Genomic DNA, 15,752 nt, shown 5'->3' on the forward strand with positions numbered 1-15,752 from the left:
CACTATTTCTTCCACTGCTATTGGTGACAAATCATGGTTGTAAGGCTACAATCCTGAAAGAAAGGCCAAATCTTCCCAAAGGAAGATGGTGCCTCCTCCAATTGTCTAAATACCAAGATAATTTCAATCAAAGGTTGAAATTTCCTTGTTATTCATACTTATTATCAAAAAATACAATAAGCATTAAGATCATACTTACTGTATGTTTTGACTAGCAAGAGCATAGCTCATTATGTTGTTGTTGTTTGTTATTAGGAGCATTAGCAATTAAGCCATATTGCTCAGGGGTTATGCGGTTGTCATTACCTGACCTTTCCGTATCCTCCGTATTTTGTGGTCACGGATTCGAACCCCTGTCTAATCAAGAAGCGTGTGCTACATACTGCTGCTCCTGCCCACCTGGCTACGGAGGCACCAGCTCATTATGTATTTGTCAAGTATGTTCAAAGAGTGAACCAAATGAAAATGGTTCTATGGTGATTGTGTGGCGCTGTTTGAAGAAAACACTGCAAAAATATAACTTGTGGTATGACAATGCCACTGCACACACACACTGAACTTTCCATTCAAGAATTTCTTGAAAAGCAGTACATCACTCCGGTTCCTTGTCCACAACAGTCATCAGATTTGCAATTACTGAGGACTTTTTCAAAGTGTAACTGAACTTTTATCAACTCCAAAAGAATCTTATCAGGAATTACTTCCAGAGGTTGCAGAAACATCATAGTTGGTGAGCACAGTGCCAAGGTACGCTGCCTTTCCCAAATACTAGCTGTTCCAAAACTTTTTGATCACACCTTGTATTATTTTAATTATACATTATATTGTAATAATGCACTTAGTAGTGGGAGGGGGGGAGGCAGAAACGGGTGTGGTTAATGCAAATCATTTGGTCCTTGCAGCAAATTTTTAACCTTTAAACCATTTGTATGCATTGCTTTGCATAAGACTTTTCTCTCTAATACGTTAATGTTTGTCTGAATCTGAGGATATGAAACCATCAGACTACAAAAACTGAATTGCAAACACTGTTCAATAACAGCGCAATCTGAAAGCCAATGTGTCATTTTCATCAATCTGAAAATTTTCACCCTTAATAATGTTGCCCTCTGCAGTCACCTGCATTGCCAATCCATACATTAAAGTCAAATTCCATTAATTCTCCTACATCAAGGTTTAAAAAAAAAAAAAAAAAAAAATCAAAAGAATCATCAGATTTTATGGAAAAAGATCAAAAAGAGCAAAATTTTTCAATACTACTTATTTACAAAAACATGACTGAAGGCTAGCTTTATATATTAGCTTACAGGATGAAATTTGTAACAGCAAGACAGTGCTGTACAACAGCATGTACATCTGTGAAATGTTTGTTAACAGTGTCAAATCAATTCTGTTCAGACTTTGATACTGTTTCAGTCTGTATATTCATACTTACTGTCCACAACAGTAAGTATGGATTCAACAGTAAGTGGATACAAATTATTGGTTATGGAGAGTAACGTATGGAGAATAATGTAGCAGTAGCAGTACAGAGATATCAATGAAGTTGCAAAAGGTAAAGGTGTCACATACAATTGACATGCCATGCAGAAAAGAGTTCAGCAAATTTGAACATGGAGAGATGGTGGGAAGTCATAATACAGAACTTGGCATATGATGTATTTCTTACCATTCTAAAAAAAACTTGTGTAAAATATCACAGAAAGCAGTTTATCTTATCAATCAACCCCAGTACAGCCACAGCTCTCAGAATTAAAACTGTTTCCAAATGGAACTGGAATATCCCTTGTCAAAAACAATTCAATATCTTTACTATTTATCCTGATTTGATTAAAATGGCTTAAAGTTCTTTATTAAGTAACTTTAAGCAAGCATAAAGTGAAGAATAAATCATTTAAATCAAGAGCAGATATCTTAAATTTCAGTAATCCACACTTTATCACTATGTTAAATTTAATATCAAATAGCTGAGGAGAGAGAACATACTTTGTTCAAGTATTTTAATAGTTTGTTCAATTTCATGTTGATGGAACAACCTGCCAAACTTAAATGATAAAACTATGCTAAACATTCAACTGAAACTATTTTATTAACATAATTAGCTCAATTTAGAAAATCTACAAAATTTTTAACATGAATACAATTTTTTCTCAAATATAAAAAGTTACAACTCAGCTTACTTTATTAAGAATTCTGTATGTAGAGAAATTTTCGTAACAATTCATAGGAAGCATTTATGATTCCCCAAGAAAGTAAAGCACGTGTATAATTTATATGAACACCACAGAACATTTTTCTAATGCTATTTTCTCTTTCAGCATATGTAATTTTAAAGGCCTGATAAACGGACAAGAATGGTGTTCCATAACAAACTTGCATTTTTGTTTTCACAACATTGATAGGATAAAATACAGTGCTAATGAAGGCTCCAACAACAGCACCACTAAAGAAGTCTTGAAGTACATGTCCCCACCAGTTTTCTGTTTCTGGAAACATATTTTTTACTCTACCTCTAAGGCCAAAGAATAGAACATTACTTGGCCCATTACGCATTAAAATTGGAATTAACCCACGGTAATATTCTGATATTCCATATTTTCGCATATCCAAAAATACATGGTATGTATTCTGAAACTTTTTGTTGAAGTGCCTGTCTTGTAATAATGTCTGAATTCTTTCAAATGGTGTTAGTATTGCTTCTGTGGATCCAGCTAAAATTGCTGCAGCGCCAAGACATATAGGTTTTGGAATATCTGGAAATTTATTCTCAATAAATTGACCATAGGTATTATAAGTTCCAAACATAATAGATACGGAAACTGTTTTCTGAATAAGTGGTGGAAGGCAACCTCTATATAAATATCTTAGTCCCTCATGTTTTAGTTGTTGGACAGCTCTTTGAGTCTCAACACCATCCAGCATCTGACGAAACATCACCTTATTAATAGGAAAAGTAGAAATAATATTAACAAAAGCTGCTCCCCAGCCACATATAAATTCACGATAATCACCATGTGAAGATAAAACGTTTATTTGTGGTAAGGTTTGTTGGCGATACGTAGTATTCTTAAATTTTGTTTCAATGCCTTCATCTGTAGTTAAAGTCATGACTCAGTTCTAGTGCTTTGCGTACGTGTACACCTACAACTCCCCTGAAAAAAATAAAAAATAAAAAATTATTACTAATTCTACAATGCATAAAGAAAATAAGTTCTCCAATTAAGCTCTCAAGTCTAGAATGAGAATGGTGAAGAATATTAACAATGGCAATTCTTGTATTCTATTTACACTACCCTCAAAATTATCCAGACACATCAGTTTCATACTGATGCCATTGCCACTTACTTCAACAGCACGCGGCGTCTCCGTAGCCAGGTGGGAAGGAGCAGCACATGCTTCTTGATTAGACCGGGGTTCGAGCCCGTCACCACCAAATACGGAGGATGCGGAAAGGTCAGGGAATGACCACCGCATATCCTGGAGCAATATGGCCTTAGTTGCTAATGCTCCTAAAAAAAAAACCAAAACCAAAAATCAACAGCACGTTGTTCCTTTTTTGCCTACTATGACACACACTCCAACTTTCTAACATTGAACAACAGACAGCAGTAAGTGTAGTCCTCCCATTCCTCCTGTAGAACAGTGACCAGTTGGGCTATTAATGGTCAGACTAGATCCATGAAATGAGATGTGTTGGTCTGGCTTTCACACTAAACATTCTGGTTCATCCCATAAGTATTTCATAGGGTTCAAATCAGTAGTCTGCACTGGACATTCCAACTCTTCAGTATATTTTGGACAGCTCATTCTGGACTACTGTTTGAGAATGGTTCATGGAAATAAACCATTTTTTTCCTTCTCAAACAGTACCAGCAATATGGCACGGGGCATTATCCTTTAGAAACAAACAGTTCTGTACCAAATAACCACCACTTTATAGGGAGCATGGAATTTTCCAAAATATTGAAGGTCAGCATCAATGTTAATGGTTTCTCAGACAACCACCAGAGGTCCTAAGCCATACCGTAAGAAACACTCCTACCTTCTACAAACTTCATTATTGGCATTTTCTGCTGATTGCACCACCACTCTCCCATGAAAATAGAGGGAGAGGAACTCCAAATATAAGGTGTTCATACAGAATTCAACCTCTGACATCTTAAACTCCTGGATGATGCTTTGCAGACATGTCTGATGAGATTATAGCACTACCCTTATGAGTACCTCAGTTCCTGATCATGTGGAGTGAGCTTCTGTGTGTGTCAGTGGATGGTGGGGGTGCTATCATGCTCTCATTTTATAAATAACCATTAATGGTCAACTACGGATGGTGCTGGCTGTCATCAATTCCACAAAAACATAGGTTTTCTGATTTGTCAATTTGTGCAATTGACATCCAAAAATAACACTCCTCTTGAAATCAGTCAGCTCAGCATTACATGCCACCATGATGAGAACTAACTTATGTGGCTTGTATGCCTTCCTTGCATACTGATTTGAGTTGCCTGTTTATCTGGAAGGTCTAATGGACAATGAAAATGGATATTGGGATATTTTTAGAGGGTAGTGTATAAGATGGGTAATAGAAAAATTGAAGTCTTCATAGAAAAAAAAAATTTTTTTTTCACATTAGCACTGATACCTCTTATCATTGTTTCATATAGTATCATTGTTTCACCTAGTGTCATTGTTTTGCTAATCACTATGAATATGTGATATCTGTTTTAAGAAGTAATTAAAAATAAACAGTGAGATATTTTTCTACTGGGAAGTGCTTTTATTAGATGGGCAGCAATGGAAAAACTGTGACAATAATACCACAATGTATAATCATATAGCTTCCAAGTAAAAGGTTTGTGATATCTCTGTCCTCAACATTTTTCAAAGTATTTGTATCATTCCGGATTACCCACAGACAAACTTTGGTACATGTCTTATTTAGATATGTTTTAAGATCAATTACTTTTATTATACTGTTTTTTCAATGTTGCTATCAGGAGTGTCAGACACCCAATCAGTTCAAAAATGGTTAAAAAAAAAAAAAAAGATTTAAATCTGCAATCTGACAAATGCTAAATGGTAAGTGGATCTATAAAAAATCCCACTCATATAACAATACTATACAACTTTTGAGGGAAGTGGCAAGGGAGTACAATGAAACACTGAAGTTAATTATGAGGTCATCACTAGACTCAGAAGTTATTTCCTTGGACTGGAGAAATGCCAATTTATTACCAATACATAAAGGTGGCTATAAGAATGAAGTGTGTAATTACTGATTGATCAGTCTGCCTTCTGTGGTATGGAAAATTAGGGAGGAAATGATAGAGAGTACATTACAGGATCGTTTGATAGCACTGGAATTCTGAAGGAAACACTGCCTGATCCTGTAATGGGAAAATCATGTTTAAGCAACCTGGTTACCTATTTTGACAGGGTCGCTAATAGGGTGAATGTAGTAAATAATTTTGATATTGTTTACCTAGATTTCAGCAAAGCATTTGACTCAGTCTAACACAAGATGTTACTGTATAAGAAGGAATAATGTGGAATCATACAAGGAAAATCCTTAGGTGGATTCCAAGGTGGCCACACATCAGTTGATCAGATTGGGATAACATAAGAAGTAGGGTTCCCTAAGGGATCAGGTACTGAGACCACTGGTTTTTGATTTTCTTAAATGATATTGATGGAGAAATAGAGGAGATGGTATCGAGGTGAGCGAACACACTTCGTCAGGGCTCTTCAGTTTAGGGGATTGGATTACTGTTGATTATTTCTTTTAAACATTTGATTTATTTAGTATATTGTTGGATTATTTTGTTATAGGTTTTCCTGTAACAGTTTGATTTTTACAATATTATAGATATCATTTTTTAAAGTTAATTTTCATTGATATTTAGCTAATTTTATAATAGTAATTATGAGATCTGCCTTAAACACGTCACAGGGTATCGTGACTCACACGGAAATAGCCGATGGCGATTTACGTGTGAGTCATGATTTAATCCGTTGCAGAATCTGTGGAATGTTTTCCAATGTTGACCTGGTGACTAATCATAGATCACCTGGGGATTCTTTTCTTTGTGATCGATGTAAGGAGTGCACCGATCTTAAATTACAATTTGGTGCACTGATGGAACAATTTGAGTCACTGAAAAAAATGGGTGCTTGCCCTCGAGAATAATGCATCGGAGAGCTCGTCAGGGACTCAACACTCCAGCAATCTACCAGGTGATGCACTCCCGATTCAGGCCTCAAAACAGAAAAACCAAGTGCAAACTACTCTGGTTCAAAAGGACTTTTTTTTATTAGGAGACTATTGTCAGGGAAATGGGGAATATTTTTTGTAATAAGGATAAGTAGAGTAGAATCAGGATTTGACTGCCGGGAGCAACTATTAATGATGTCACCCACAGAATGTCAGATTTTAAGGGGGTTAAAGAGAATATTATTATTCATGTGGGGACTAATGACATTAAACTTACACAATCTGATGATCTGTTGGAACAATACAGGACTATTCTGAGGAAATGCCACGAGATAGCCACAATGTCTATGTGTCTTCAATTCTGCCCAGACACAATAGGAGGGATAATATGTTAAAAGCCTTGTGGATTAGCTCAAGACTTGGACTCTGCAAGGCTTTTGGGGGGAAATTTCTATCAGCTTGGCCCACACTTGTAGGTAGAAGGAATTTGTTTTGTAGAGACAGGATACACTTAAACAAAGGTGATGCAAAAGTTTTTGCCAGTATTATTGAGGATACCTTAAAGGTTCAGGGAAACTGCTAGTTAGGGGGGATGTGGGTAATACTGACACGCATTTATATGATAATATTGGTCAAAGTAACTCTTGCACATACCTCAAGAGTTCTTATCTGTTTCCCCAACTGGACATATTATCTAGATATTCTGGGGGCAGAAACATTTCAAGTGAGCGGGTAGCTAATGCCAGGGAAGAGAGCCTAAAAAACTTCAAGGGTTGCGTTAGGGTTGTTAAATATACAAGAACAGTAAGTCTTAATTCTTTATATAGTAATGTTAGAAGTGTCATCAATAAAATGAGCGAATTCAAACTGCTGGTTAAAACAAGTAATGCGGACATAATAGGGCTTACGGAAACATGGTGCCATCCGGAATTAGGGGGTGATGAGTTTCAGTTTGGCTTGTATAATGTATTTAGGAAGGATAGGGTAGTAACGAATGGGCCTGGTTTACTGGGGTCCATGGTTGAAATAACATACACGTATAAGTTATAAATCCGGTTTAATGTAAAAATACAAATATATACTAACAGGCAAATATATACTAACTGCTTGTTAGTATATATTTGTATTTTTACATTAAACTGGATTTATAACTTATATGTGTATGTTATTTCAAGGATAGGGTAGATAGGAGTGGTGGGGTATTGCTTCTTATCAGAAGCAGCCTGTGTGCGATGATAGCTTTCCCGGATTCAGATGTTTCACGTGCTAGTATAGAACCAATAGCAGGAAGTGATCAAGGAATTCTACGGTGGATGATGAAACGAAAGGTAGCAATAGTTTGTTTGTTTTTTTTTTAGGAGCATTAGCAACTACGGCCATATTACTGTGGGATATGCGGTGGACTTTCCCTGACCTTTCCGCATCCTCCGTATTTGGTGGTGATGGGCTCGAACTCTGGTCTAATCAAGAAGCATGTGCTACGCACTGCTGCTCCTTCCCACCTGGTTATGGAGGCGCCATAGCAGTAGTAAAAGGCAAAGGAACGGGTTATAATTTCAGAAAAGGAAATTATGATGCCTTAAGGTGCTACATGGCCTCTATTAACTGGGTAGATATCGCACAGAGAACGAATACAATTGAACTGTGGTATGCTTTTAAAACATTAATCACAGACGCCTTGAATATGTATTTACCATTAAAAAAAAATACTCCACGAGGAGGGTTCCAAGATGGATGAATAGTGAAGTTGCCACATTGCTTGAGCAAAAAAAGGTGGCATGATAGCAAAGAGGGGGGGGGGGATAAGGAATTCATCACATATATAAATGATAAGAGCAGAACAAACCAGATCGGACCTTTACACAAGGGAAAGGGGATAGTATTGAATACACCAGCTGCCGTTGGCAGATGAACTCAACAGTTATTTTGCATCGATATTTACAGAACAAAAACCTTTTGTGGCAATGGGAAATTGTGGGAGCGAAGTTGAAAAATATGTAATCAATGCTATTGAAATTTCACAAGATTATTTAATGAAAAAAACCTTCGAGCCTACAGGCCAGTAAGGCTCCTGGAGTTGATGGAATATACCCTATAAACTTAAGGGAGGCGGCAAGTGAGTGCATTGAATCACTGAGGCTAATTATGTGAGCATCACTAGACTCTGGGGAGATTCCGTTGGATTGGAAAAGTGCCAATGTATCTCCCATAAATAAGGGTGGTTCTAAGAGTGAAGTGGAAAATTATCGACCTGTCAGTCTGACTTCAGTGGTAGGGAAAATCATGGAGGCAATGATCAAGAGTGTAATTCAGGATCATTTGGATAGAATTGAAATTCTCAAGGATACTCAGCATGGTTTTGTAAAGGGAAAATAATGTTTAACAAATCTGGTTTGCTATTTTGAAAGGGTCACTCATGAGCTGGATTTAGGGAATAATTTTGGCATATGGTCAGAAAAATGGCAGCTATGCTTTAATCCAACAAAGTGTAAGGTATTACAACTGGGAAACAGTAATCCCAAAATAACTTATTCACTTGGAGTTCAACTAAACCCAGTACTGGAGGAAAGGGACTTGGGTGTTACGATACGGTCAAACATGAAATTCTCTGAGCATTGTAAACAGGTTGCAAAGGAGGCCCATGGTGTCCTATCGATGATCTATTGAACTTTTGCAAGTAGAGATAGGGACGTGATAATCCCATTATATAAGGGTTAGATCACACTTGGAATACTGTGTTCAAGTATGGAGACCGCACCTAAAGAAAGCCATCGAGCTTCTTGAAAGGGTGCAAAGACGGGTAACTCGCCTGGTGAGATCGGCAAAAGGGCGTTCTTATGAAGAAAGACTTCGAATATGTGGGTTGCAGTTGTTATTTAGTTTTTAGGAACATTAGCAACTAAGGCCATATTGCTCCGGGGATGTGCAGTGGTCATTCCCTGACCTTTCCGTATCCTCTGTATTTGGTGGTCATGGGTTTGAACCCCGGTCTAATCAAGAAGCGTGTGCTATGCACTGCAGCTCCTGCCCACCTGGCTATGAAGGTGCCCCGTGGGTTGCAGAGTTTGGAAACTAGATACCTTAGAGGAGATTTGATTGAGGTGTTTAAGGCTCTGAGAGGCATCAGTAAAATGAATGAGGACAAAGGGGGGAGATGTTTAGATTGGACTGCAGGAAGTTTTATTTTAGCCAGCGAGTTATAAATTACTGGAATAAGTTGCCTAGATGGGTGATAGAAGCTGACAGTTTGGGGAAATTCAAAGGTCATCTGGATAGTAACCTTCAGGTGAGGGAAACGCATAGGATGATAGGTTTAATTTCCTTTTCTGTTATTGTTTTTTTTTATCATTGTTTTATTCGTTTTTTTTTTTTTTTTTTTGGCTGGTGCAGCGTAAGCCATAGGCTTTCTTGCACCATGCGGCCATTACTAATACTAATACTAAAATTTGCAAATTATATAATAATCGGTAGAGTAGTTAATGATCAGTGCTAAACACAGCTTCTTGAGGACAAAAAACATTGAGAGATGATCAGAAAAGTGGCAGTAATCTTTTAATGCAACAAAATGCAAGCTCTTAATACTTGGGGAATAGAAACTCCAAAAAAGCTTACACACTTGGTGGGGTTGAACTAAAAATACTGGAGGTAAAAAGAGATTTGAGAGTTTGATATGGTCAGATATGAAGTTCTCCAAGCAGCGTAAGCAGGTGGCAAGGAGGATCCATGGTGTCCTATTGATGATTTATCATAAATTTGCTTGTAGAAACAGGGAGGTCATAATACCACTGTATAAGGCAATGGTGGGACCACACTAGGAATACTGTGATCAGGTGTAAAGACTGCACCTATACAAGGAAAGACTTTGAATATATCAGCTGCAGAGCTTGAAAACTAGACAGCTTACAGGTGATTTAAATGAGGTGTATAAGGCTCTGAGTAGTGAAAGTAAAATGAATGAGAGTGAAATTTTAACTGCTAAAAATAATTCCAGAACTAGGGCCACAAATTCAAATTACAGGAGGGAGGTTTACACTGTATTGCAGGAAGTTTGTTAGTCGGCAAATTAATTATTAGAATAAGTTGATTCCATGGGTGGTTGAAGCTGACAGCTTGGGGAAATTCGAAGCTCAGCTGGACAGATACACTATGTGAGGAGGAAGCCAAATAGGGTTTTTTTGATGGTGCAGCAAAAAGTTGCACCATACAGTTACTACTAACTCCTAATGGATAATGCCATGAAGGATCCAACTCTGTTAAAAGTCTACACCAGGAAAACTGCCATTGTTTTACCAATGTGAACTAGTTTGCAATTAGTCTTTTATTTGCTGGATAATAGCTCTAGAGTGGTAATAAAATTGTGAGGTTTAATATCTGTAGCTCACTTTCCCACAGGAATATGGCCTCCATAGCCGAGTGGTCAGGAGCAGCAGTGCAGTAGCATACACTCTTTGAGTAGACCGGGGTTCAAGACCCTGACTGCTGAATACGGTTGATCTGCCAACCCGCACTGGACCAGCGTGGCAGATTATGGTCCATTTCCCTCAGCATGAATTGTTGAGGAGGCTTCCATCCTGCAGTGGGTTGATAATGGCTGCACTTTACTTTTACTTTACTTCTCACAGGAAACTAACTTTATTACAGTCAAAACTGTAACAAATACAATTAGTAGAGTGATGGTCTATCACAGACGATTATAATTTTATTTCCTGATATTCAAATATCCTTTTCTTAACATTTCTAATGTAATTTATTACAGCAGTACAACTAAACGTGGGTGCCTCTGTAGCCAAGTGGGCAGGGGCAGCAGCAGTGCGTAGCACATGCTTCTTGATTAGACCGGGATTCAAGCCCATGACCACCAAATACGGAGGATGCGGAAAGGTCAGGGAATGACCACTGCATAACCCTGGAGCAATATGGCCTTAGTTGCTAATGCTCCTAAAAACCAAATAAAAAAAAAAAAAAAAAACTAAACATATTAGTAAAAATATTAGAAATGAATATAGTAAAACCTCGAAGAAAATAAATTCCCAAGTAATGAAAATATTCTGTTTTTCAAGTAGATCACTGAGTCTGGAAAGATATCATATATTTGATCCCTAGCATTCTCTTGCCTTCAAGTATTTTGCAGTATGAAGATTCCATCATTTATTCAGACAAACTGATGAAGAAGACCTAAAGAAATTCTTTGGAAATCTTTGTTCTGTCACTACACAATTTTACTTATTTAGAAATGAACAAAATTACTCATTCTCTTTATTACCTGTGTGAAATCCATTTGGGGCCATCCGTATATTATTTACTGTTTGAGATAATTTGATTTGAATGGAAGGTGGATCTTCACAGGCGAAACTGAATTTAAAATGTAAAGGAACAAAATATTCTTGATTTATTTTTGCCTTGAATGCAAAATAATATTTAAAATTTATACCACCATTATTTCATCAGCAACTACGTATAGAAGCATGATTTTTAAATTATAATTTTTTGTATTATCAAATTTCATTGTAAAGGTATCGCTGACACTATGCTTATTCAAAAACAAACAGAATTTTGTTATTTATGTTGTTAATCTGTATTAATTAAGTCTTTAGCATAAACTATGCTGATTACAGTATGCCAGTTCACATATTTTGTTATGTTAGAATCGGTATAAGAATGGCTAAATAGCTTTTTAAACAGACTTTCTTCTATAAAAAAAAAAAATATACACATACTTTTTTTTATTGCCAAAAAAAGTAACCATCCAGTTCCATTCTGAAAATTACTATACTCACCTTAGAAAGCAGTTTATTTCAATATTCTACAATGGTTGCCCAAAGGTGAACCTCATGGGATAAGCCTTCTATTACACTCTTAAGATGTATTTTTTGAATATTTGTCCTATGTGGTTCTTATCACACACTTATGAGTGAGAATATATATATATATATATATATATATATATATATATATATATATATATATATATATATACACACCTGGAAATGGGAGGGGATAATTCCCAACCTCCCCCTTTCAGATATGTCTTAAACCAATGCACTGATGTAAGTGGAAATCAGATATATCTTCCTAGAACTATATAAACATTCACCTACCTATGAAAAGCCATTTCAAGTCCTGCTTATACACCACAATTAGGTTCCCCAACCTCACAAGACATTCTCAGTCTGTACCTTCTAAGATGCTCCTTATAGTGATAACAATTAGAGCTTTTTACCAGTCTATTAACCTTTCTTCGAAGCTTCTCTAAAAGTTGTATTTATTTTAGATATGGCCTCCAGAACCTGAATACAATATTCCAAGGACAGTTACACCATTGTCTGCATAACAGAATGACAATTTCCCTATTTGCATACATTTGATAAATCATTGATGGCATGGGACTTTCTAAAAGTTTGTGTACATTGCACAGTAAACTTCATGTCTGATCATATCATAATTCCCCAAATCTTTTTTCCCTGAACTACATTTGACTCTCCACACTCAATCTTGTTCGCTAAAAAAAACAAAAGAAAAATAAAGTGTCTTAAATCATTACTAATTAATGAAATCATCATTAGACACTGGAATGATCCCCTTACAATGAAGCGGGTTTCCTTAGTCCATTAAGGATGACCTAAAGAAAAATCTTACATTTATTAATGTTAAGATGCCATTTCTCAGACCATATTTGTGTAATAGGTCTAAAACATTTCGAAGCAATGTAGCCCGATTATGGTCATTAACTACTTTGCAACTTTCAAATCACACACAAAAATTGACAGCTTCCTCCAGTACTCAGCCAAATTTTATCATTAATGAAATTAATTAAAAATAAAAGGAGGCCTCAGCAAAATCCCCAAAGGAACAATTGCTATGCTTGTCCACTATAATGGTTACCCATTTATAACTACCCTATGTTTTATGTCCTCCATTCAGTCCCTGATCCACAGGAATTTTGTTAGCAAAATTCCTGTATATCAAAACCCCATGTGCTATACTGGCAGCTTGTCTACACTGCTCAGCAAACTTCATATCTGAATGAACAATTACCCACAGGTATTTTTCATTTTCAGCTACCCTGGGTGTAGTACCACACAGTTGGTATATTAATCTGGGATTACTGCTAATCATATGCAGTACTTTGCATTTGTCTATTGCCATATCTCAGCCTAACTACCTAAAATTTTTCTAGATCTTGTTGCAGTAGCATACCACCTTTACTGTCATTAACAACCCTTCTAATCTTCAATATCATCTGCAAATTTATCCATTAAGCCTGATATACCTTCATCAATAACATTAATAAATACAGAAAGAAACAATGGGCCCAGCACGGAACACTGGGGGGGACTCTACTGATAATATTAGTCCACAAAGAGTAATGTCCATTGATAACAACTGTCTTTTCCCACTGAAGCATCCCTTTATCCAGAGTAACTTGCCCTTAATGCCATACTGCTCCAATTTGTATAGTAGCCTATTATGTGCAACAGTATCAAAAGCTTTCCTGAAATCCAAGTATATAATATCAAAATTATTTTTTGGATCCAGCTCCTTTGCTACTGCATCATAGTATCCAATCAAACTGGTCAGATAAGATTGCCCCTTGACAAACCCATGCTGTGATTCAAGTATAACTGCACTCCTGTCTAGATTGGTCCTGCATTACTTCTTTAACCACTGACTCCATTATTTTTCCTGGAACAGAAGTTAAGCTAACAGGCCTGTAATTACTTATATCACTCTGAGAACTGGGGATACATTTGCATATCTCCAGTCCATGGGGACTTCCCTTGAATCCAAGACTGCTCTCATAATTATGGCTAAGGGTTTGCTTACCTTCTTTGCTGCCTATCTTAATATAATTGGATAGATCCCTTCCCCTCCAGGCCTTTCTTATATTTATCTTCAGCAATTTCTCTTCCACGTTCCTCTCAGTTATTACAAAATCATTTAGCTCTCTGGTAGAGTTTAATAAACATTCCCCTAAAGAATTCCTCATGTGTGAATGTAGATGCAAAATACTTATTCAGCTTGTCATCAAAATGAGTAGGATCATCAACAGTTGAACCACGATTTCCACTACTAATGCTATCTTGCCCATAGAGATCTTTATTAACTTATTTGCAATCATTTTACCTAGAACATATCCAAATTTTCCTTTATCACTAGAGATTTATTATCACACAGATGGAACTTCCATCTCAGATTATCAGATTTGGGTAATGATCATGTTAATTTCAAGCAGCTTTTGATGAGCATAACTTTTTTCCTTCATCCTGCCACCCCTCCTGTAGACACTAATTTGAAATAATGAAATTCCTTCTTCCTTATTTGTATGGCATCATGTTTCTGTTAACTGTACACATCACTGTTACTGACCATAAGCCGAAATTTGATCATTTTGTTTACAATATTCATGACATTATTATGCAAATTCACTTTGTATTTGATTATTATTTACTACTTTGGTAAATCTCTTATAGCCACTTAAGCAAGGGTTTTCTCTGTGGCTCATGTATACTGGTGAACTGAGTGGCTATTTTTATTATCACTTTCTGTGAATGTGGTAATTTGAGGTTAAACACAGATACTTTTAGTAGAGTTGCAATTGTAACCTTGATTTATACAATTAACTTAATTATCTGAAGTGATCCCTCCTAACCACATTAATTAGCAAGTTTTACTGATGCCCTCAAGGCCTCTCTATAGCATTACCAAAGCACAAATTAATATTACTGGTAGTGGAAAATGACACAAGGAAGCAAGCTTATACAGCATCAGCAAAAAAAAAAAAAAAAAAAAAAAAACCTCCCAAATCATCTGTCCATTCCCTCCAATACTTTGCTGGTTCTTCCTTGAATTTATTTAAACTGTCCACCTCCACAATGAGATGGAAGTTTGTTACAACAATCAACCACCCATTACGTTATTGTCGAAAGCAAATTTCTATACATCTATTAGTAGTGGCAAGTAGAGAATGGCACCATTGCCTATGCATCCATTCCAGTAGCTCTCTACATCTTTCCCAAAATGAGGCTTCCAGACCTGTATACAGTACTCAAAGCTGTGGCCTGACCATTGCCTTATACAATGGAATAATCATTCCTTATCCCTTCTAGCAAAATTCCTGTATATCACTGACAAAACCATGTGCTGTCCTGGCAGCTTGTCTACACTGCTCAGTGAAATTCATATTTGACTGCACAATAACTCTGTCTTTTTCATTTTCACAACCCAGAGTATCAACACAATCTGGGATTATTGCTACCCTTATGCAGTACCTTCCATTTATCAATGTTTTTCTTCTCTACCACATGCACGTTTCATTAGTTCTTCTAATATCTGTTTAGGTTTTAAGCCCTGAACAGTATTTCTTAGTTGGTATGAAAAGCCTAGTAGTTTTTATGATTATTTCCCTGAATGCTTCCCATTTAGAATTTGCCATTAGTATCATCACCAGTTGGGGTACACTGTAGTCACCTTTACAAAAAGTCCTTCCCTTTACCTTCGATGGTAGTTACATCTTTAAGTAACTCTCACATCAATACACTGT

General features: G+C 36.5%; 1 protein-coding gene across 1 annotated transcript in view; it reads right to left on the bottom strand.

Moving 5' to 3' along the window:
* Positions 1-2,184: 2,184 nt before the first annotated feature.
* Positions 2,185-15,752, bottom strand: part of LOC150085483 (mitochondrial nicotinamide adenine dinucleotide transporter SLC25A51) — an 80,189-nt gene continuing 66,621 nt past the window's right edge. The window contains exon 3 of the mRNA XM_090374576.1: positions 2,185-3,152. Within this exon, the coding sequence (XP_090230702.1) occupies positions 2,185-3,108 (924 nt within the window). The 5' untranslated portion in view covers positions 3,109-3,152. The remainder of the gene's footprint in view (positions 3,153-15,752) is intronic.

Source organism: Mastigoproctus giganteus, chromosome 5, assembly GCF_048544385.1.
Source record: "Mastigoproctus giganteus isolate SK-2022 chromosome 5, ASM4854438v1, whole genome shotgun sequence".
Classification (NCBI taxonomy): Eukaryota; Metazoa; Arthropoda; class Arachnida; order Uropygi; family Thelyphonidae; genus Mastigoproctus; species Mastigoproctus giganteus.